Genomic DNA, 24,353 nt, shown 5'->3' on the forward strand with positions numbered 1-24,353 from the left:
TATTGATTTTGTATTGATTCTCTTTTAAACAGTACTTTAATGTATTTATTCATTTTATTGTTTTTAATCTTTAATTGTAATCTTCTTTGTTCTTTTGTTTGACTGTTATGTTTTATTTTTTCTGTATTATATAGTAATATGCTTGTCTTTAAACTCTGTTATGTTTTAGTGCAATATAAAAATTAAAGTGATTTTTAAACCAGCTCACAGGAGTCTGCGGGGCTATTATGATAACTTACAGAGAATCTCTGTGTATGGAAATGAGTATTTCCAAAGTTTTCTCCAGGCCATTGTAAATTTGATGAGACAGCTACAGACAGTGACTCATTTATCTAACGCTACAATCTAGTTTAAGGTCTGTATGATCGTTTTCTTAATGAATCACAGAGATAGAATGATTTAAAGGGATACAGTATAATTCGCTTAAGATTTGGCAGATATGGGCAGCATGTGGCCAGAGGAAATCTTACTTGTCTCCTCTCCACATTAGCCTGCAGAATAAGAAGCCTGAGCCTTTTATACCATTTAAAGTTTGTGCTCATTAACCATAATGTATTCTGCTAGTGCCCACATTTACATATTACCTGAATTGCCGACTATCACGCCTTAGGCATGTGCGATGTGCTTTTACCTTGCCTTATCTTTTCACACTGCTTACAGCTGTTTGAGTTTATTAAATACCTGAATCTTCATATGATCCATAGGTGTGTCTCCAAAGACAGAGATCCATTTATGCATAAGACACAGCAGCAGTGACTGTTAATTATTTAGTTATACCCAACACATACAGATAATCAGTCAGTAGCCAATAGTATTTCACAACAGGTGAGGCAAGTGAGCTGCCACAGAGAAGCACAGTTTAATATTAAATCTCTTGTTCCACAGATCGGTATGTAAAGTATTTGGGTATTGTATCAGTATAGTGTTCATAGATGTTTGCTATCGCTATGATCTCTGATCTTTGTATTTAAATGTATAGCATAATATTTATTAATTATATGAACCCCCAGCCCATCGCCCTCTTCCCCATTGTCCAACTGATATTTAAAAGTCAGTCGCCCAGATTAAGTGGTGTTGCATTTCACCTATAGCAGACCTAACTAAATGCAATCCTCCATAACCCAGCCAAAATCCTGGCTCCCACAGATTGGCTCTATGCCCATGTGGCAAAAATATTACAATCAATCAATTACAGAGATTTTAACTCCTTATCTGCCAAAGGAAGACAATATTGTAGACCTGCACAAGGCTGGAATGGACTACAAGGCCATCAGCAAGAAGCTTGGTGTGAAGACGACAACTGAAAAATTATTCAGATATGATAGAAAATAGAAATGTGATTAGGAATCACCCTCAGTCTGGAGCTACATGTAATATCTTGCCTAATGGGGTGAAGATGATCTTGAGAAATAAGGTGGATCAGCCTAAAACTATGTGGGAGGGGCTTGTTAATAATCTGAAGGCAGTAGCAACCACAGACACCAAGAACAGCAATGGTTACTCACTGTGCCATAACTGAGATCTTGCAGCACCCACAAGATCACCCTGCTCAAAAAGGCACACATACACGTCAGTCTTAAGTTTGTCAATGAACATGTAAATGATTCAGAGAAGGTTTGAGACAAAGAGCTGTGGTCATATTAAACCAAAATCAACTCAGCCCGCTGTGTTTGGAGGAAGAGAAATACTGAGGGTCACTCAAAGAATACCATCCCCACAGTTAAGCACATAAGTGGTAACATCATGCTTTGGGGCTGTTTTTCTGGTCAGGAGGCAGCTGAAGCTTTGAGTTGCCAAGCAGCATCCAAGAAACCGAAAGGATTTAGAACGTTTCTGTAATGAGGGGTGGGCCAAAATCCTTCCTGAGATCTGTGCAAACCTGGTGACCAACTACAAGTTACCATTTGGCTTGCCAACAAAGGTTCCTCCGCCAAGTACTAAGTCATATTTTGCTTGGTGATGAATTACTTATTTCATTCAGTGACATGCGAGTCCACTTATAACTTTCATGTAGTCTGTGTTTTTTTTCTTCTATATTTCTGGATTCTCTCTCCCTCTCAATTAAAATGAAACCACCAGTTCTTCTGTAATTGAGCAAAGTTACAAATTCAGCAGGAGTTCAAATAAGCATTTCCCTCACTGATAGTTGTGTCAGTAAAGATGTTGGTGGTGCATCTGAAAGACTGTGAAAATTAAAAATTTCTGTACTGTTTAAATTAGGAACTGATCTGATGGATCACATGTCCTTTGCTGACAGGATCCTGGAGCGTGTTGTGTGTTTTGAAGAATTTTTATTTATTTATTTACTGCTCCCTTTGGTTGCAGGGCCCACGTGTTGAAGGGGATCTACTCTGTGGAAGATCTGGGCAGCATGGTGGGCAAAAGACTGCCAACCCTAAACCTACCCACTCAGTGGGAGATCAGCAACAGCAGTGGGGTAAGAGTGGGTCAGTTGTGTCTCACCACATAACTACACATTCCGGTGGGTTTACTCAGATTTTTTGTGTTCACAAAGTTCGCCTGATGTAGAAACTGCAGGTGTACAAGGGTATTCATGTCACTACATTCATGTTAAATATAACTAGATTCTATGGAAATGATTTGCATTTTATCCTCTTTAAACTGGCGCTTACAGACAAATGTGGTATACTTTAACAAAATTAGAGAGATAAATCATTTCAATTATTTAATCAATTCAGTCAATCATTCATTCAAAATCATTCTGTCATTTTAATTCTTTAGTAGGAAAATCTATAAGAATAACCTTTCAGTCAGTATCATTATTTTTTCGGATCTATTTTATTGTACCTTACCTTTTGGCCTGTGTGTGTGTGTGTGTGTGTGTTTCAGGTCATTCAAATTGGAAAAGCATCCATCCTCACCCCCAACCTACCTGCGATCAATGGCTATCTCCACATCATAGACAAGGTACACGTGCATCTTTACAGTGAAATGAAAATAAATAAATACAGATTTTTTCATGCAGAGCAAATAATGATGTGACTAAATAACATTATTAGCAGATTAGTTTACTCTCTCTCCATCTACCCATACAGAGTACCTTTCTCTCTGTCTGTCTGTTGTCAGATTCTGGCTCCGCCTCTCTCAGACCTCCCACCTGAGCCTCCCACACTTATGGCTTTCCTAAACTCCTCTTCCAACTTCACGCTTTTCAGAGAGTATGTTCTGGTAAGTCTGCCTGATCTCAGCATCATGTGATAAGATGTAATCCTTTTTTATTTTTAATCTTGTTTTATTCTTCTTCTTATTATTATTATTATTATTACATTTAATTAACTTCCTGTGTGTTTTCTCTCAGATGTACAACCTGTCTTCAAATCTTACTGAGTCATTTACACTTCTGCTGCCAACAGATGAGGCTATAAGGCAGCATCTTAGCAGGACTAACACCTCCATCCTGGTAGGTCAATGATATAATTCAGTGGACAACTGCTATTCTGCAAAACCTCCAAACACTTGTCAAGAAAATGGATACTTTAAAGGTTGTTTTATACAACCTTTAAAGTATTTATACATTTCCCATTTTTAAAAATAACTCAAATAATTCAGAAATGAGCTAAATCTATTAACAAAATGTGAAGGAACAACCACTCTTTAGTCCAAAAACATTTATGTAACGATCATACTTAGGTGTTAGAATATCAGCTGAGTTTAAAACATCTGAACTGTATATTTGTGTAACACCAGTTGCACAAAAGCCATTAACTGGTACAGCGGGTCAGTATAACTATCATTTAATTTCTTATTTACAAAAGAAGGCAAACCTTCTTGAGAAACTGAGGAAGGGCGAAAAAAGAAATATTACAAATTAAATGGCAGCATACATGCAAAAATATTTCAATGCATCCACTGGTAAAACAGCACCTCCTGGTGGTGAACATTAACCCTAAATCTGCAGAGAGAAATTACAAAAAGTACCTTTAATATTATTTATGTATGTGAACTATGTGAAAACATTTATTGGCATCACAACATGTGGATTGTGCAACCTAAACGAATAAAGTGGTGAAATTCAGACTGACACACATTACAAACATCCACATCAAATAATAATTGAGCTGTTTCATATAACGCAAAAATGAAGTGAGCATTCCCAACAAAAAATGGTACTAAGGTGGTTTGTTTGTACTGACCAAAATAATGAATCACCTTTTCGTGTCAGATATCTCCCTGTCAGGAGAGGAAGGAAATATCTGAAAGAGAATTGATGACTATAAACCGGGCTATGTATTAATTTGGCACAGGATGTTTTTATGTGGGTCTGCTGTGTTTGAACTACAGTATCATAAAGATGGGCTACTAAGAGCTTATCTTGGATACTTAGATACTGTTTATAACAAAACTCTAATTTGTGTATAAAGTGAAATGTTTGTCGCATTAACAATTTTTTTTGTAGTTGACCATCATGTCCACTCCTATTTTCTCTTCCTGCTGGCGAGATGATCCACTGCAACTCCTGTCTTTGGCTATAAATAAATCCTCTGTCTTCCATCTGTCCAGGGCTCTGATGTGTTTAAGTACCATGTGATTCTTAATGAGCTGCTCTTCCCTGACCGCTTGCCTGATGGCACACTGAAAAGCACTCTGCTTGGAACTGAGTACCAGGTCCAGTTCCACTTGGACAACAACAACCAGGTAACAATAACTGCACTGACACCAGCTTAACAGCCATGCAACTAGGGGTGGGTCATACAGCCTCAACATTATATCATTATATTCAAAGAAAATTTACAATAATGATATTTCTGACAACATAGAAAAAATACTGAGTAAGATCTTCTTAATACCTGCAGCTTCCAGGCAGCAGGATTTATAAGAGCTACTGTCATTTTTAAGAGACTTCTTAATTTGTAGAAACAGCAGCATGACACTGCAGTGGTAGTAACACAATAAACCAACTGTAAGGACAAAAGTAGTCTAGGTCGTGTTTTTCCCAGAAATTCTCAGTAAAAGTATAAAATGATTTTATACCTACAAGGTAACCTTGTAACTTGCCAGGAGCTGCACAATAATGTCACGTAATAAAAACTGAAATAATTTTCTGCCTGGGTTGTTGTATTGAGCTTTTTATCCAGCTACATATAAAGCCCCATTTTTCTACCATTACTGATGTAACCTCACTGGTAATTTCCATCCACTGTTGGCTTCTCCTGTCATGTGGAGCACAATTAGTGAGTGCTAAAACTTAAACATCCAGAAAGACCATCTCTGAACCGAGGAGGGGACCTAAGGGTACATCTTTCACCATCTTACAATGTTGTGATTGCAGCCATTCCCCAACTCTCTGTGAATGGTACTCATAGCCATTGATCAGTGGTCGTTGATCAGTGGGTTTTGGTCAGTGATTGTTGATCAATGGTCATGAGAATTTGCATAATTATGATTAAGGAACTGACCTCACAGCCCATTGTTCCTTCAGTGGGCTGGTTTCAGTCATTATGCAAATGTAGTCTTTATAAGATTGGGGAAACCTGCAGTCAGCTGAGACTGAAGAAGTCACTTGGATGAGTGACGAAACGTTTCTCCCACAAAACGCTACGTCCAGATGAACAGATTCAACTTTTGGAGAGTTAAACATCCAGAAGGCAAACTAGCAGATTTAAAAAAGGTAAGACGAGACATACAGCAACATAGGAAGAAAAGGCAGCAGGGAATGAGTGGCTCCGTAACCACAGGGAGAAATATGATTAGACTCTGCTGATGTTGAAATTTGTGAAAATTGGAAAATGGAAATATAATAGAATGGAAAATAGAACATATTCACCATAAAAATGGACATTCTCGCTAGAGAGGGCATCAGAGGGCATCGCTTGGTTGCAAAACCAAGTCCAATTGCATTGAGTTCTGTGGGAAAATGTACCTGCTGCTTTTTTGATCTGTTCAGTTAGTAAGTGTTTTCCTCATTAGTTTTTGGTCTCAGGTGTTAGTTTTAAGTCAAATTTAGTGCAGCATTATTTTCATTTTCTAAATTACGATCAAATTTAGAATAAAATAGACAGTATGGTGGAGTTTTCCTTCAGAATGTGCTGACCTTTTAATTGACAAGGAAAAAGTCAGTGTAATGATGGATTACACTGACTTTGAACTCCTGCTCAACAACACTATTTTCTGTAGTGCAGAAGCAGACCAAAGAATCACTGTCGACTGACTCCCTAAGCTAAGATGATCGTTATTTTTGTTTTGTGTGAAAGATTCATTGTAAAAAAAATTGGTGTGTTTCTTCTTCTCTTGAACTCCAGACAGTTGTGAATGACATTCCTCTTGACGGGAGCGTCACAGTAACCCAGAACGGAGTCATCATAACGCTCCCTCAGGTCCTCAAAGTCCGCCGCAACAGATGCAGCAAAATGACCTACCTGCAGGTCGAGGTAAGGATAGAGAGAAGGGATGGGATAGATGGATGGATGTTTGTTTGTCAGAGTTACTCCAGCCTCTCTGTTCTCTTATCTGTCTCCAGGGAAGATGTACAGACTGTGATGGACCACCCCGATGCCTGTTCTATCACAAACCAGTAAGAAAACTGTTATAGTTCTTGGGGTGGACATAATAACTGAAACTCAACCTTTCCAAAAGTAATTTTAACAGCTTTAAAAATGACCCCAAAATTAACGCATTCAGACTTTACAAAAGGGGCCTGAAAGGGAGCAGGGTTGTAATTGTATGACGCGTGTCGCTGTTCTTAAAGTCATCGGGTTTTTTTGTTTAGTGTTTTTCAGCATTTCAGGCTCCTTTATTCACCTCTGCCTGTTTATGTTGATGATTCCTGATGTTGGTGTAATTTTTATGCTGCAGATCAAAAAACAGTTTCCAGCCAACATGCAACCCAACTGTAGGTACAGGAAGCGGGTCGGATCCAGGAGGAAGTCTGTGCTGGGCTGTGCCATCAAATGTCTTCGGACCACTATGGTCTGCTCAAACTTCTTTCCATAAACATTATGGCTCTTTTCATAAGGTTCTGATGAAACCTGATAAATGCATAATAATCAGCTAGAAACACCCGTCATCACTGACACAAACACAACATTGTGTACATTTTTTAAATTCAATAATCATCATCATCATAATCATAATAATAATGATGATGTCATGGATTTGTCTGCCCTGCAGGATCACTCCTGTTGCCCCGGTTACTATGGCCACGAGTGCTTCAAATGCCCTGGAGACGTCGGCAGCTGGTGCTCCAATCACGGGGAGTGTCATGATGGTAACCATGGCAATGGCGAGTGCCAGTGCTACGAGGGTTTCCATGGAACTGCGTGTGAGGACTGTGAGCCGGGGAGATACGGAGTTAACTGCTCCTCCAGTGAGCAACATGCAGACACATGCACACACACACACGCACACACAGACACACACACACACACACAGAGTGAAGCATTTCCTGTCTGCCATATTTTATATTTGTCACAAGGGGGCGTTACCCGGTGACGGTGGAAAAACAGCTAAATAAATATTTAGGTGTATTGACTGTAGATGTGGAGAAGAGACAAACAAGACTCGACATGTCAAAGTCAATTCTGTTTAACTATGTTTGCTGGATTTTCTACATCATAATTTATGGGCTGTTTATAAAATCATTCAAGTGCTAACGGCATTCCTAGTCCCCAGCTTCTGAATATAAAAAAAACTGAGCTTCTGAGACGCAGTCTTACACAGCTAAAAAAAATCTATAATACTAACAGCCCTGTGAAAACAACAAAGGATCCATCCATCTTAGATCTCCCTCACCCACTCCTGTGCAAACACTGACATGAGCTGTGAGACATCTCCAGCATGCCCTCTGTCTGCCCCGGGGGTCTCCCCCAGGTTGGACCTCCACCAAAGACCTCCGCTAGTAGCCATCAAGGAGGCATCCTAGTTAAATACCTGAACCACCTTGACTGGCTCCTTTCAATGTGGAGGATTAAACAGCTCTGCCCTGAGCACCTTCATCTTCACGCCAATCTAGACAAATGGCATCAAGGGGAGAGCTCCAAGGAAAAACCCACTGCTGGCCAAAAAGAACATAAAGGACAAATAAACATCTTGATGATCCCTAGGACTCTTGGGAAAATATTCTGTGGAGTTATGAGACAAAAGTGAAACTTTTTGCAAGGTTTGAGTCCTGTTACATCTGACTACAGTGATTTCTAATTGACATAATCTTGGTGAAGTCGTTGTTTATGCAACACTTTGGACTACAATCATGCCACTTAAAAAATATAGAAATTGGCAGTACGGCACCTATAAGCTGTTTGCCAACTGCCTTTAAACAGCAAAAATGACAGCAAAAACTCATTGCTCAAAAACTAGCACCACTGATAAACAATGGGCTAGTGAGGCCGGTTTCTTGATCATTAATATGCAAATTGTCATGACCATTGATTATTGATCACTGATCAACAACAGTTGATCAATGGCCATGAGTACCATTCACAGAGAGTTGGGGAATGGCTGCAATCACAGCATTGTAAGATAGTGAAAGATATACCCTTACACCCCCTCCTCGATTCAGAGATGGTCTTTCCCTTTTCAAGTAAATGGCCTCTTTGACGCCCCGCTCAAACCAGCGTTCCTCCCTGTCCAAGATGTGTCACTGTAAGAGTGTCCACTGACCTGCAGGTGTAAGAAGACTGTGGAGTCCCGGCCGGACGAGTTAGCTCTTCTGTGTTGTGCCATCCATTCAGCCAGAGGCTGTTTGGTTTCCCTGATGTATATATTATGGCAATCCTCCTGGCACTTAACAGTGTACACTATATTACTCTGTTTGTGTCGGGGGACCCGATCCTTGGGGTGGACTAATTTTTGGCGCGGCGTGTTTTGGGGTTTAAAAGCCACAAAGACGCGGTGTTTAAAAAAAAAAAGCGTCTCAACTGTTCCGATACTCCAGACAGATAAGGGATCACTACAGGTTTTTGCTTATGCAGCAGTTGTCCTTCTCTCTTGAATCGGTTGGAGCTTTCTTTAAGCGCCATCCCAGCTTTGATAAATGTCCAGCTGAGATAACCACATTTACTCAGGGCCTTCTTGATGTGCTGTTCTTCTGTTTCCAGGCCGTGCTGTCTGTGGAGATGGTGTTTGCTCTGTGTTGCATCCCGATGACACCCAGTTTGTGCTCCAATCAATGATGAGAGCCAAAACTTAAATACTGATCCATATGCATAGGTTTACAGTACACATTAACTTTAAATGTCTCCTGATAGACTTATTGATGGAAATCTCACAGTCCCATTTTTCATATCCTCCCGAGTGAATTTGATGTGTTGGTCCACCGATTTACTGTGATCAGTGAATTGTAGTACGTCCTAAGATTTGATTTCTCAAACCAGGTGTCATCCACATACCTGAACCAATGACTTGGTGGTGTTCCAGGGAAGGATAGCAAAGCCCTCTTTTCCACTTCTTCCATGTACAAATTAGCCACAATGAGTGAAACTGGGGAACCCCTGGCACACCCATGTTTCTGCCTGTAGCACTGACCTTTGTATGTGAAATGGAAGTGGAATGAAGACACAGTTCCAAAAGCAAACACACTTGGTTGGTGCTGAGAGTGGTCCTGTTGCTGGGGTTGGGGTCATCCTGTAACCTCTTACGAACTACCTCCACTGCTTCAGTGACTGAAACACAAGTGGAAAAAAAAGTTTCTCCCACTGAAAACGTGATGTCCTAATGAACAGAAACAACTTTTTGTGATTTCCTTTGCTGGATGATTGAGCATGCATCAAGACATTCACCAGGCAAAGCTAGTAGGTTACAGGTTTGCCACAACTGAAAATCAAATGGTATTTTTGCTTGAAAAACTCATCCATACTGCAGGAGTAGCTGTAGGGGTTTGATGCTTTGATCAGGCAGCAAGGACAGAGAAGACCAGCTTCAAGTTTGCTAATAAATCTGTTATTAGCAAAGCAAAAAAATCTCATGACGCTAACAGACCTGTGACTAACACTTCATTTACTAAATAAAGTCAAGGAGGGAGTTATGAGTTATACTGTGTGTGTTGCAGAGTGTAATTGTGCCAACGGGAAGTGTGAGGATGGTCTGACAGGAAGTGGCAGGTGTGTGTGTTATAAAGGCTGGAAAGGAGCCTCCTGCTCTCTAGGTAAGACGGCTATACAAAGGAACAATTACATTTTAACCACGCATATTTTCTCTGACCTGTCATCACCTAAAATCTGTGTGTGTGTGTGTTATGTGGCTCAGAGATCAAAGATGATGCCTGTGGAGGTGTGTGTGACGAAAACGCCAAGTAAGTCAATGTGTCCTCAGTTGCTGTGTTTCATGATGGTAACAGCACGAGCACAAAAACAACAAATATTATATTGACTGACCATAATATTCTTTATGAACTCAGTGCTACCCAGTACAGTTAGGCTTAAATTTTAAATCTGCACACCTCATTAATAGTCAGGTTTTGATAACATGGTCCAAAAGGGGGTTAATATCCATTATAGGCATATTTGCAGATGCATATAGCCTTTAACCTGCCAGCTCTGCACTTTAAAGTCTGTGGGATGTCCAGTTAAGCTCATGTGAGAGCACCACAGGTAACTGTCCAAACAAAGAATTCCCATCATAGTAACAGGAATGTGGATGAAGCTCTTTCTGTAGGCTCCATGTGAGGAAGCTGTGGGAAATTTGTGATATTATTATTATTATTATTATTATTGTTGTTGTTGTTGTTGTTGTTGTTGTTGTTGTTGTTGTTGTTGTTGTTGTTGTTGTTGTTGTTATTATTGTATTATAATATTATTAGCTGCCTTTTCTCTGCTTGGGCCAGGCATGAAGGTAAATGAATGTTGCTGGTTGATATTGGTGTTTAAGAGACTGGTGGTCTGCTTTTCTTTATCTTGCCTTTCCTAGGTTGTTGGTTTTAAGAATATGAGGTTTGTTCTGAGTTTAACCAAACAGCATTGAACCTTGGCAGTTTTTCAGGGCTACTCACTTTTTACTCTTTACTCTACATCCCTTATCAAAATTAGTTAGTGAGTGTGTCGTTTCAGAGTCAGATCCACCCCTTGTTGCAATATCTGGTTTCCAAATGCCAAGATCTCATCTCAAAGCTTCAAAACAGGACTTCACAAACCTGTGGGTGACACCACGGTATCTACATCAGTCTTTTATACGTTCTGTGGCAATAAAACAACCCCCCCACTTCCCGTTTTTTGTCAACCATGAAAGAGAGTTTTCCAGGAAAATCCTCATGTTTCAACCAGGAAATGTTCCCTCATATCTACTCAAGAACATACTAGTGAGTCGATCAGATGCTGTTATATTTGTGTGGGTTTTTATTTGCAGCTTTTCAGTTTTAGAGCTTTGATCAGTATTGGTTGAAGTTTGCGTTCCTGTTTTGATTTTGTTATTACTCCGTAGTTATTTTAAGCATCAGTTCCTATTCTAGTTCTTAGCTTAGTTGTGATTTGAGTCTTTGGTGCTTCACTGTCTGTTATTAAGTTAGTCCACTGTTTACAAGTTTTTTCAATTACTTTTACATCTCATTCCCCTCCTGTTTCTGATCCGCATTTAGTCCCTAAGGCAGTGGTTCCCAAATTTTTTTTGCTGGGCCCCCCTTGTTTTACAAGAAAAATGTTTGCACGCGCGCACGCACAAACACATCCTCCAACCACACACACCCATATTTTGCTCCATTGCGGTTTATTTCACACCTCAAACATTTAGTAAACAATTAAGCAAATACAAGTAACCTGCAATAAATTACAGGTAGTAAGAAAATAAACTACCAACTCTTTTACGCTCCGTCTGCACCTACACGGGTATTTGTGAAAACGCAGCTGTTTCGTCCACACGTAAACGGTGTTTCGAATCACCGAAAACTGAGATTTTTTAAAACTTCTTTTTTGCGTTTACGTGTGGACGAAGAATACAGAGTTCGTCACGCAAGGTCAAAGGTATGTGCCTTTTTTCAGGTCACGCTGTGTGCCACGTTATTGTTTACATGAGATGAATTGCAGAATGGCAGATAGAGACAAAATACTGTTAATCTGACTATCTGCAGGTTTTACACGCCTACATAAACACACGCAGTTACTGTCCCTCCATTTAGAAAGGCAGAGGCTTCACGGTGTAATTATTTTACATGTAATTGTTGTTTTTTTTTCCTGTGTAATAATGTTCAACATTGCTATCAATACATTTTTCAAAAAATCCCTCTGCAAAATGGGTTCAAAAACATAAACAGCTGTGGGATACTGTTTGTCCGTGATTTGAACCGGGGAACAAATTGTGGCAGGATCAGCCTGATATTATTTGTATCCCACTGTAACTTTACTGTATAAAGAGCTAACATCTCCAAAATGTCAGGAGTAGTTAGTCATTACAACAAGTGTTTGTGAACTAAAAATCAAGAATATGGGATACTGTTTGTCCGTGATTTGGAGAGCCGAGCGCTGCTCCCGACGCAGGGAAAACCAATTCTGCAGGGAGACCTACCTCGGCACTTGTGCAGGTGAAACCAAAGGGAAGATATGCTTCACCAGATTTTCTAGTCTTTGGCTTAGAATGAAGTTGGTTTGGAAACATATTCAGCAATGCTTCATCTCCTGCTTTGCGTTTGTGTAGGTGCCCCGTGCTAGCAGTGTCCAAGCGTTGTTGTTTTTTTTTTGGGTTTTTTTTTTCCCTTTTCATGCCGTGCCCCCCCTGCAATGGGCCCCACACTTTGGGAAGGTCTGCCCTAAGGTATATATTCTGCTTTGTCCAGTGTTTGACTTTGACTTTGTCAGATCGTTTGCTAATGCTCCCTGTCGTGCTGCTTATGTTGCTCCTGTTTTCCAAGATCTCAGTGTTTAGTTAGATTTCTGCTTTGTGGTTTTGGTTCCCATTTTGCAGACTTTGTTTATTTCCGGACTCTGCATCAGCCAGTAAATGCTTTTTTAATTTTTGTTTAACTTTGTCCTGCATTAGGGTCCCTTCTTCACCCACATCCTGACAGATGTATCACAGCGTATTTTGGAAGCAGCTCTCTGTTCTCCGTCACTAAAAATATGCGCCACGTCTGTACAGACGGAACTTTCTGCTGCCAGTGTGATTTTTTGTGGGGTTTTTAAATCTGGGTGAGATCGCCGACACATACCTGTGTGCATTCCTGACTTTAGGATCAACAGTGAGAATCGAAGGTAGAAGGAATAAGAAAGAGTTTATTGTTTGCAGTCAGGGAGTGGAGGTGGAGGAGGATTACAGCAGTGGAGAGTTCAGGGAAGTTGGTGGGTGGGGAACTAGTGCCGAGTGGAGATGAAGGCAGGGGGTGAGATCATGTCTGGTTTGGCTGGCAGGCACATGAAATGGGTAGCAGATTAGTTCGACAATCAGAATCAACACAAGAGTCAAATGCACAGAGTTCATGATGGTGAAGAACTTTCATCAAGCACCGGCTGAAATAACAACCTGGTGATGAGTGATGAAGAACCAGGCTTGATATGCTGCAGAGTTGATGAGCTGATGGATAGCAGGTGTGCTGGCTGATCAGCAATCAGGGCTCCGGGGGAGTGAGAGGAGGGCCGGGCTGCCAGACACATGAGGAATACACCTGAGGCACTCGGTGACCTTGACACAAAAACAGGCAGGCCAAGCTGCAGTCCACAAAAGCCCTGTCATGGAAGGAGTGAAAAGAACTGCTCATGACCCAAAGCAGCACCTCTTTTGTCAAAAATGCTGGAGGTTCTCTCATTGCTGCCAGTGAAGATGTTGAAATTACATTTATTGATGATTTCACTGCTGGCTGAAGTGGCTGGATGAAGGCAGAGATTTACAGGAGCCTCCTGTTTGCCAAATGCAGCAGGGGATACAGGAGGGCAAAGGATGGTCTAAATCTGTAATTTGATACAGGAAAAAACTGGAATGCTAATTATTCAGGAATTTATTTATACCCTACAGGCTTCCAATTAAAATTTAAAGTAAAAGATAATTTACCTAATCAACTGAGCTATAATCAGGGGTCAAAACTTCATATTGGACACAGTGAAGGGTGTCTCTGCTTCTGAACATGACATTTTTGACATTTTTGTTGATAATCTATGTCCATACAGTGCTTTTCTGGGGAGTTCTTTCATACAAAACCAAGATATCATTTGATTCCTAGATGTATATGTATTCTTATACTCAAAATGACTGCTTGAAGCTCAAAAAATGCCAATAAAATTGGGTCATAACATTGGCATTTAATTTTCAGCACATGGTGATTAGGCAGTTGGTTTCTCCCCAAATATCATGCATATTAGCAATATCAGCACAGACTGAAACTTTAAACAAGACAGTTTAAGGCAGCGGTCCCCAACCTTTTTTGCGCCACGGACCGGTTTATGTCCGACCATATTTTCACGGACCGGCCTTTTGTTTACAACAAAATAAAACCAGTACCGGTACAAAAAAAAGATTTATCCATAACACATGGGAAAAGACCCAGGGAAACCGAGTTAACGATAAAAACGATTTTAAAAAATTACGCTAAAAACTGATAAAAACCCTGAAAACCGTAAATTTCACACCCGACCTTCAACTCTCGCGTCCCGGTACCAAACAACTTACGGACCAGTACCGGCCCGTGGGTTTGGGACCGCTGGTTAAAGGCACCATGTAGAAGTGCCTTAAACATGCATTTTTTCTAATGCCCAGGAGGGGGCGACCCCTCTGAATGAAGGTTCTGGGTAAAGTAAAACAAACCATATATCTCTATGGGCGTACTGGGCCCTTGGTTTATCAGTCAAATACACCCGCCATTGGTGATATCTGATTTTAAAATAATAAGATGTCATGCTTCAGAACTGGACAAGATAAAATAAGAAAGGCTCTGCTTGAAGGGCTACATGAACATACACAGATCAGGCATAAGATAATTACCACCTTCCAGGTATTTTTTTTAGCATTAAAATACACACACACTTCATTATTGGATTGCCCTAAATGTTGAAAATGTGTCTAGAAAAATCTATAGAGATATGCTTTTATTATATGATGGATGGGTTTATAGGAACCAATATTATAGGTTGGCCCATTTTGTTTGTTTGATGGGGCTAGTCTGTGAGATTGAGTCTATAGTGTTTTCATCGTGTGTTCATAGTAATGAAAGGACATGTGGTCCGTTGTAACAGTAGCTCACTGAGTGTTTTTAATCCTTTTTTGACAACAGTGGAGCACCACGGCAGTGAGATATGTGTTAGGCTAGAAATTCAATTCTGTGCTGGTAATAGGATCAATGATGCGAAGAAAACTACAGAATATAAACAGTAATGCAGGGCGCTGTTCACAAATGTGATTTGTAATGATAGAAATTATTAGTCACAGCTCTCAGCTTCAGTAAAAATGTGAAACACATATTGAGCAGTTTGTTTTCTGCTGCAGCTGCATAACAGGGCCACAGGGAACAGCTGCCGTCTGCGTGTGCACGGCTGGATATGAAGGAAACGGAACCTACTGCAAAGGCAAACACACACACACACACACACAGTCATTAAGCCTGTCTTTTAGTGTGATTACACTCTCCTCATCTTTCTCTTTCTGTCTCTCAGAGCTGGATTTGTGCAGCCGGTCTAACGGCGGATGCTCAGAGTTTGCCGTTTGTACCAAAGTGTCAGCGGGAATGAGGACCTGTTCCTGTAAACAGGGGTACACTGGAGATGGGGTCATCTGCCTCGGTATGTGGTCCTAAACCCTAACCTGGACCTCTATAAATCCACCAAGACCAAGAGGTTTTGTAGATCAAAGTTCTTAGACATTATTGGAAATGCTGAAGTCGCCTTCAAGTAATGATTTCAGACAGAAGAAGAATCGATAAAGGTCCTAAACTTTTTTCCTCTGTTTTTTGGCCAATGTGTAGTCAGTACTGGCTAGTAGTGAAGGTTTTATCTGTATATGTTTTTAAAAAGGAAAATCTGTGGGTAGTACACACATTTACAGTTAAAAATACTCTCAGTAAAACAGAATTGAAAAACACAAGTATATAATGGACAATAGATTTAACTATTTCATATAATTGCCTTTCACACATGATGCAATACAAGCATAGGCAAGGTCTAAGTTGTTACAGTTTTCCTATACGATTACACTATTTATTCATTTCAAACAACGATGACAAAATCAACCACCAGAACAAAGGAAATCTCAGTAAATTCATCACATGTCAATCCATGTTCTCAAACACTGACTCCAGGATAAGATCAAAGACAAGAAACAGGTAAAAAAAAATACAGCACGGCTAAAAACTGCATCAGTAAACAGCTGTATCACAGTCCTGGGTTCCTGCCAAGTTATTTTTGTGGCTTCTTTGATTCACATTTTCCTGTTGTGTTTCCATGACTCTCATTTTCACTTCCTGTTAAGTGTTGTTATTTCCTTTTCCTTGGATGTAGCATTAATGATATTTTTACAGCCTGTCTTTGTCTTGTCATCTTGGATTCTCCACTGTGTCAGCTTTCCCTCTTCTGCCGTGCTTTCATAGCTTTGCTGTTTAGTCCGTTTAAATTGAACTCGGGTTCATTTTCACCCCTGGTTTCGATCGTTGCTGCAGAAGTAAACACAGTAATGGCAGGTACAGGGGCTCCTCTCTGTAGAGAGTCTCATTATCTGACCTGAGACCCTCTATGGTGGTGTCGTCTGCAAACTTCACAAAGGTATTTGAACAGTGAATGACACTACAGTCATGTGAGAGCTGGGCTGAGCACACAGTGGATGATGTACAGTCCCTTATTCTCACCACCTGAGGCCTACTGGTGAGAAAGTCCTTGATCCAGGAGCACATTGAAGTGGATAACACCATGTTGTGAAGCTTCAGTGGTAGTTTATCCAGGATTACTGTATTAAAGGCAGAATTGAAGTCAACGAATCGCATCGTTGACTTCACATCGGGTTGTCTCAGCTGGTTTGTAGCGATGTATTTTGGTTTGCTTGGAGTTTTCTCTGCATGAAAAGCAACCAAACCACAGGAAAAGGCTACAGATTTACAAATTTACAACTAATTTGGACCAGAGCAAACAAACTGTAGGTGTGAAAACACCCTCACTTTCATCAGTGTCCACTGAGCTTTTTCTGTCAGACACGTGTCTGTTTGTGCTCTCTTTCCTTGAACATATTGAGTTTGTTCTAAAGGTTCCTGTTTTGTTTCACTTTGTATATTTTTTATTTGTTGAGGAGTCATTGAAAAGCCTGGGATTCTGTACATTTTTGCCTACAGACTCTTCTTTCTGACTTTGAATTAGATCTATATCTCCTATTTCAGACACCCCTTACTTATCATTCAGTTTATGTATTTTTTGAGTGGAAGGTTTTATATCATTTTTTTTTTGATCCAGTGAAAAACAGTTCACCTGTATGTTATCACTTCCCTGCTATTTATTTGGACCTTTTGGGGGGAATGAGGTTCATTGATGTTTGTTTATAACTGTGTCATGTTGACATCTTTTCAAATGTCAGTCTGACTTCTTCACAAACCTTTCTGCCAATAACAGCAAAACCTTGTTTTTTTCACCTTTGTGCCTTCAGTGTATATGTTATTATGACAGCTTAACTTTGCAAGAGTTACGTATGTTTAATTCTGCAGCTTGAAGCGTAACATAAAGCCAGAGCAATGAGCCTTGTTAAATATCACTTAACCCCCTGTGGAGAAATTATGTGAGTCAGTCTAAGAAAAACAAGAAAGACAGAAGATACTGAGACTGCTTAAATACACAAAAGAATGAGAATAACAAGAACAAAAAAATGATGTTTTCACTTCATCGGTACACATCCGGCATGTATTTTGCATATCTCAGAAAAAAGCAAGGTGATGTAATAAATGTTTGTGTCCATCCTTTGGTTTCTTCGCAGAGACTGACGGCTGTCTGGTCAACAATGGAGGCTGCCACAAGAATGCGGAGTGCATCAGAGCAGGACCCAACATTGTAAGACATCACTGTGCTGCATTAAAACGTCAGACTTAACCCAGTAACACTGAGCTAGCCTTGTGCCTGAGGCCCTTAATAAACCTCTCTTAATTATTTCTTTGCCATTTTTTATACTTATATAGCTTTTTCTTAACAGACTGACGGTGGCAAAATAATAAATACATGGCACAAAAATAATATTTTTTCCATAAATTAATAAAAAATTACATTGCCACAAAATTTTATAATTCTGTATTATTTTTCCTTTGTTTTTAAATGTAATTTTTAGTGTCCTGAATTCTATCAGTTATATTTTTGTGCTTTCATTGTTAATATTATTAATTCATTTAATGGCATATGAAGTTTTTAGTTCTACTAAAAAGTAGAATAATCTAGATTCATAGTGAAGTTAAAATTAATTAATAAGAAACAACATGAAAGAAGTCATACAAGATCCAACAATCATTTTTTTTACAAACAAAAAATAACTGAAAAGCTAAAAACCAAAATGATAGAACAATAAGAATGATTAAAATTCATGTCACACACTGCCTCTGTTCAAGATTGTAATTTTAAGCTTTTAATAATACAAGCTGGATTACAAAGAATGAACACATGTCAGCCTGTTATAAACAAACAATAGCGGAAGGACCCCGGGAACCAGCTGCCCAGATGGCCATCGGTTTCTGGCTTCTGCCTTAAACCAATATTGGCAAGGTCAATGAACCGAAACAGAAAACAAGACTGCAGGTAACTCCCAGCTCGGCTAATAGTTGATAGAGAAGACTGAAACAAGCAGAAAAACAAGTGGAGTGAACAAGAGAGTGAGACGGAGAGAGCCCATCACCGTGCTCTGCTTTCTCTGTCTTTAAACAAGTGCAGGTGATCCTCCAGCAGCCAATCAGCAGTGGAGATAAGTCAGAGTGCAGAGAGCGGGTGAAACAAATGAGGATAAATAATCAAGCGGAAAGAAAGACATTTAACTACAAACACACAATATAGGTATTGAATTAAAAGACTCTAATTAAGGGCTACTATCACTTATTTTCTGTCATGTATATACAGGTGGACGTGCATATTAAACCTGACCAAGTGGCAAATTCCGCTAAACCACAGGTTTTGTTTTAAAGATAAATGCAGCCAGTTTGTTAGTTTTGGACTCTGGCTGTGTTGGTTCTTTTGAGCCAGAAGTGACTTTATTTGGATGTAAGGATTGATTTGATTCAGGTACAACACACAGACACAGATATTCCTACTAAGGGCCAATAACAGACTAATAAAGTACCAGAATTTAACTTAGCGCAAGGCTTAATACTAGTGTGACGATTTCCTGACAGCAATTGGCCACAGTTCTTGTCAATTAAAGTAGCCACACCCATAAGAGCATTTAGTTTAGCATTTTAAAATGAGTCGCTTTTGGAGGCAGCCTCAAGTGGCCATTACAGGAACTGCATATCCTCTTAGGTCCATGTGATGTCCAGGAGATAGGATATCCTTAATATGTTACTTGCGACATACAGAATATCATTTTCTCATTTTTTCGTAGTAAAAACTTTTACATAGTTGTGTGCTGTAACCTGCAGAAAGAAAGTGAACAAAAAGCAGCAGTTTTATTGCTGGGAGGATCTTCTGTAGACATAAACTCACAAAAAACAACCTAAAATCCTGAACATGAAAACTAGGAACCAAACACTGGGAAACTAGAAACATAGAGAGACTTACAACACATGAGGTGGTATAATACGACAACGGGCAAAGGAAAACACAGGGCTTAAATACACAAGGGAGTAACGAGGAAATGGGAAACACAGCTGGGACTAATTAGACATAATGATACAAAGGGAAGCAAAAATAGATATCCTGCACACAGGACAAGGATTATCAAAATAAAACAGGAAGCACAGGACAGGTGCAGGCAATGACTTCCAGTTTTGGGTAAGTTACTTTAAATTAGTAACTTAGTTACATTACTAGTTACTTCTATTAAAAGTAACTCAGTTACTTCAAGTTACTTGTTACTTTCAAAGATACTAGTTACTAGGGAAAGTAACTTCGGTTTTACTCAGAATTCTCTTGTTAATGTGTTGCTTCCATAACTGGATACCCAGCAAGATTGCCAGTCTTCTAGCTTGCTTACTTGCCACAAGTGCACTGTGCCACCTACCAATAGAAAGGAAAAAATAATCTGCATATTTCCACGAGAGAAATCCCACGCCTGGACCATCGTTGCCCGCCGCCATGATTCTAGCCTACGTCACAGCGTCATGTGCGCTTTTTACATCCAACACGAAAAATGCAGTTGTGGTGTGTTGTGGAAATTTATTTACAAAGCCTGCAGACACGATGAGCAGTTAAAACCCAACACTTTATTTCCCATGCATGAGGAGAGACGTCAGTCAGGGGGCACTGAAAGTCGTCTCTCACAATGAACAGTTCAGGTCCCTTTTAAACACTGTCACAGAACAAAAGGCTTTTACAGTTGCAGTTCACACCTTGGCTCTAAACAGAAAAACTCTCTATCACCTGTGTGAATCTCCCCCACTCTGGGGTCAAGTCTTCCTGTGTGAGCTTCCGTCTCCTGGGAGACACCAGTTTCTCACCGTCTGTTTCCCGGCGTGAATGAGGTGTGAACCAGACATGCTAAACTAAGTAACATGAAAGCATTTCATCAAGACAATACATTAAAGAGAAATCCCACAACCTATACTAAACTAAGTAACATGAAAGCATTTCATCAAGACAATACATTAAAGGACAATACACTAAAGAGAAATCCCACAACAGGTGCTTTTGATTTTACTCAGAACTCGGAAATTCTGCCTTCCAAATAGGAAGATGTAGGTAACACCAGACTGCAGATGAGCTGCATACAGGGCTGGACTGGGACAAAAAATCGTCCCAGGCATTTTGACTAGAGACTGGCCCACCATTATAGGAAAAATCATAAAGCCTTTGAATGAAAACAAACGCTGTTGTGACAGTGATGTACACTGTCTTGATGGTATATATGTTATCAATCTATCAATCGTTTGTTGTAAGATTCAGCTAATTATTTTTTAAAAGCGAGACATTTTAAATGAGAATAAGAAAGAAAAGTACTTCTTTGTGCCCCCCCTCTCCCTGTTAATGCCCTACCTGCCCCCCTGGCAAAACTTTGCTAGACCCGCCCCTGCACAGTTACCAGCTGTCAGCTACTTAGAAAAGGATCCTGGTGTTATTTGTCTCTCAGGAACAGTTCATAACTTCCCTTCAACTCATTCATGTCACCTAAAAGGTAAACCTGTTTCTCCATCACCTGTTCAGCTCTGATGATTTAGTAAGGACGTCTCCTGGTTTCATCTTCATGTTTCCCTCTCACCAGATAACCAAACCGATATCATGAGCAGCAGCTTTTACAGCTGTGGCTCCAGCAAACATCAGCTGATACTAGAAAGTAATATTAAATAAATTCTAACAACAGCTGACCAAGCTTAAACGTGCTGCTGTTGTTTAGAGCGACATCCGCTGGTTTCCTCTTTCTGGCGCAAAGTGAGCAATAAACAAACAAGAGAGAAAAGCCGATCAGCTGATCATTGATCAGTTTCATGATTGAAGTAGAAACAGGAGAGAGAGGGGAGAGAATGAGAGAAGAAGAGGCAGCTGTGCAGCTCCAGCTTTGTGTCTTTTTCATTGTAGCTGAAGTCCGGGACAAACTGTGTTTCTTTTCACCTCAATACGAAACGCGTAATATTTTCTCTGAATACAAGACGATTCTGTTTTTTACGGGATGGTTGGCATCATAATAATTAACCTTATGAACAAAATAAAGTTCAACATCAGTAACATCATAGCACCCACTCAGCCGTATACAAACTCCGTCATGCTAGCTAGTACGCAGTATGAAAAAGTCAGCACAACGAAAATACACTCCACCTAAACTTGGTTATATCTGACCCAGATAGACTGCAGGTCATAACTTCTTACCTGAAGTTCAGTTCACCTGACACTCGGACCGGCGGCCGCCTCGAGTCTCTCCTCCTCCTGCCTCCCCTTTCCCTCATCCACCTGCTGGCCTCCACCACTTGCTAATGTTACTGAATCTGTGGAAGCTCCGTGATAGCCACCACACGAAGTAACGAATAACGAGCCTATCTAAATCCCAGTAACGATTAACGCGTTCCTGATTTTGGCATAATAACTAGTTACTGTACTCGTTACCACAATAATAACGTAGTTACTGTAACGCGTTACTTAATAACGCGTTAGTCCCTACACTGATGACTTCAGACAAAACAGACTTTACAAGGGGACAGAGGTAACATGGAGACGAGTGACTCGATGTGGAACACGGGGAAGACAAAGTGACAGGAACCTAAATTCTAGGAACTAAGAATTACACAATGAACTACACAATGAAGAGAACCAAAACCATGAATAACCATAATCAAAGAATATAAATTCACCAACAAACACAAAACCTTGGGTCACAGACCCAGTACCATGACAGTTTTAGTGACTTACTGTTTCCTCTTTCTGCTTTGGTTTCATCTTCAGACCTCCTGCAACTGTAAGCTGGGCTTCCAAGGATCGGGGAGATACTGTTTTCCTGTGAACCCCTGCAGAAATGTATGTGTGTGTGCTTTATTCTGCTCTGTAGCAAAATACTGACACTTGTTTTAAATGTTTTAAATGCCTGAAGGTGATGTGGGAAGAGATACTTATTTTATGTGAGCGGTAGATAATTTTTATATGTTTTAAGGCAATAAGTCGTTAATTTGGCTGCTGAATACGAAAGTATTCAGCACACCTGAGTGCTGTAGGGTAGCTGCATGGCCTGGTTTCTTCAGTCAGTTAAATACCTGTAGTCATTATACAGCAGTAGGGATTTATATTACATTAGCAGTCTCTAATTATGAGGGTAGAATATACATAGCTCTGCACTCGGATCACACAGCTGGGTATCTTCATGAATTATTGAAATCTCCTGAAAGGAGACATTAAGCTCTTCCTCTCAGATTCCAGGTTATTAGAGTGAGACTTGGTGGTCGTCATCAGGAACCTTAATCGACATAATTTAACAGATTTTTCTAGGAAATTTCCAAATATTATCCAAATATTTCAGATGCCGTCTAAGTAATTCTGTGGCAACAGAAGCATTATTACAGCAGTCCTGTCCATGTGTCTTAGCAGGGATAATATGTTGACAGACACATTTCTATGCAAGCTATTTAATTATCTCCAAATACCTGTTTAAATTTATGTGTTTATATTTTGCAGAGAAGAGTGAGTAATTAAAAAAAGGTTGATTTTTAATTTTGCTCCTCTGCACTGATTTAATTATCTGTAGAGATTAGTTTGAGCACAGAGTTTCAGTATGTCTGGAAAGACAATGCTAAAAAAAAACTAAAGCAACACTTTTTAATGGGAGTGTGGCGTCAAGTTCATTAAACTTCTGGGATATTGATCTGGTCAGTTAAGTGGCGCATGAGTTTTGGCTGCTTTGGGGTTAATTTAATTAACAACAGGTCTACTAGAGGGGCAATAATGAGACAACCCCCAGACCCTGGTGGACAACAGTCCCCGGTCTCATGTGGTGAGAGTAAATGAAATTTCGGCAAACAGAACTAGCTTGACAATTTTCATTTCCATCAAATGATTTTGAATCCTGTCAACAAATGTTCAACACCTACAGCACGATCTGTTTTACGGAAGGGTTTCCAGGAGAAAGTGTCTTCTCTCTAAAAAGAACATGGCAGCACAGCTTATGTTTGTAAAGCTGCATGTGAACAACCAACCATTAGTCAGATCAGTCGACTGTGAGCTGCTCCAGATACCAAAGTATTCTAGAGTCAAATGTAAGGCCATCTGTCCATCAGCTGAAGCTTGACTGAAACTGGGTCATGCAGAAAGACAATGGTCCCAAGCACAGCAGCAAATCTACAACAGAATGACTGAAAAAACAAAGACTCAAAGTGCTGCAGTGATCCAGTCAAAGTACTGACCTCCTGATGCTGTGACCTGATGCCATGTTTAATCCTAACAAAACTAGAAATTAAAACCCTTGTTTTGTGGCATTCCTGTTAAAAGACTCATGCTGTGTTTGTGTGCAGAACAACGGTGAATGTAGCAGGAACGCTCGCTGTGAGTACATGGGCATGGGTCAGAGGAACTGCACCTGCAACAGAGGCTATATAGGTGATGGCATCAATTGCCGGGGAAGCACCAACTCTGTAAGTCACATGACCTTTAACGTCCTGCTTTCCTTTGAGTGCCCTCTCCTCCCCACTCCTCTTCCCCTAACATCGCACTGTTTTCTGCTTTACAGGAAGTGTCCAGTCAGAAAGAGAACGCCTTCTTTCGTCAAATGATGATGGTGAGCCTCTGCCAGACACCGAAAATAAAACTTCACCATTTATAAAGTGAAGTTTGACTTTCAAAGAGTGCACATGATTAAGATAAGATAAGATAAGATAACCTTTATTAGTCCCACACGTGGGAAATTTGTTT

General features: G+C 40.0%; 1 protein-coding gene across 2 annotated transcripts in view; it reads left to right on the forward strand.

Annotated features, from left to right (window-relative positions):
* stab1 (stabilin 1) overlaps positions 1–24,353 on the forward strand; it is a 157,628-nt gene that overhangs the window by 45,040 nt on the left and 88,235 nt on the right. For both annotated transcript variants that reach the window (XR_010093915.1, XM_063473672.1), the window contains exons 30-46: positions 2,326–2,437; positions 2,851–2,928; positions 3,088–3,189; positions 3,320–3,421; positions 4,522–4,656; positions 6,261–6,389; positions 6,479–6,532; positions 6,814–6,927; positions 7,129–7,324; positions 10,004–10,099; positions 10,201–10,246; positions 15,352–15,431; positions 15,519–15,644; positions 17,812–17,885; positions 22,401–22,472; positions 23,957–24,076; positions 24,172–24,219. Coding sequence is in view for 1 of the 2 variants with exons in the window: in XM_063473672.1 (XP_063329742.1) it covers positions 2,326–2,437; positions 2,851–2,928; positions 3,088–3,189; positions 3,320–3,421; positions 4,522–4,656; positions 6,261–6,389; positions 6,479–6,532; positions 6,814–6,927; positions 7,129–7,324; positions 10,004–10,099; positions 10,201–10,246; positions 15,352–15,431; positions 15,519–15,644; positions 17,812–17,885; positions 22,401–22,472; positions 23,957–24,076; positions 24,172–24,219 (1,684 nt within the window). In the remaining variant the exon portion in view is untranslated. The remainder of the gene's footprint in view (positions 1–2,325; positions 2,438–2,850; positions 2,929–3,087; positions 3,190–3,319; positions 3,422–4,521; positions 4,657–6,260; positions 6,390–6,478; positions 6,533–6,813; positions 6,928–7,128; positions 7,325–10,003; positions 10,100–10,200; positions 10,247–15,351; positions 15,432–15,518; positions 15,645–17,811; positions 17,886–22,400; positions 22,473–23,956; positions 24,077–24,171; positions 24,220–24,353) is intronic.

Source organism: Pelmatolapia mariae, linkage group LG5 (assembly GCF_036321145.2).
Source record: "Pelmatolapia mariae isolate MD_Pm_ZW linkage group LG5, Pm_UMD_F_2, whole genome shotgun sequence".
In the NCBI taxonomy this organism is placed as follows: Eukaryota; Metazoa; Chordata; class Actinopteri; order Cichliformes; family Cichlidae; genus Pelmatolapia; species Pelmatolapia mariae.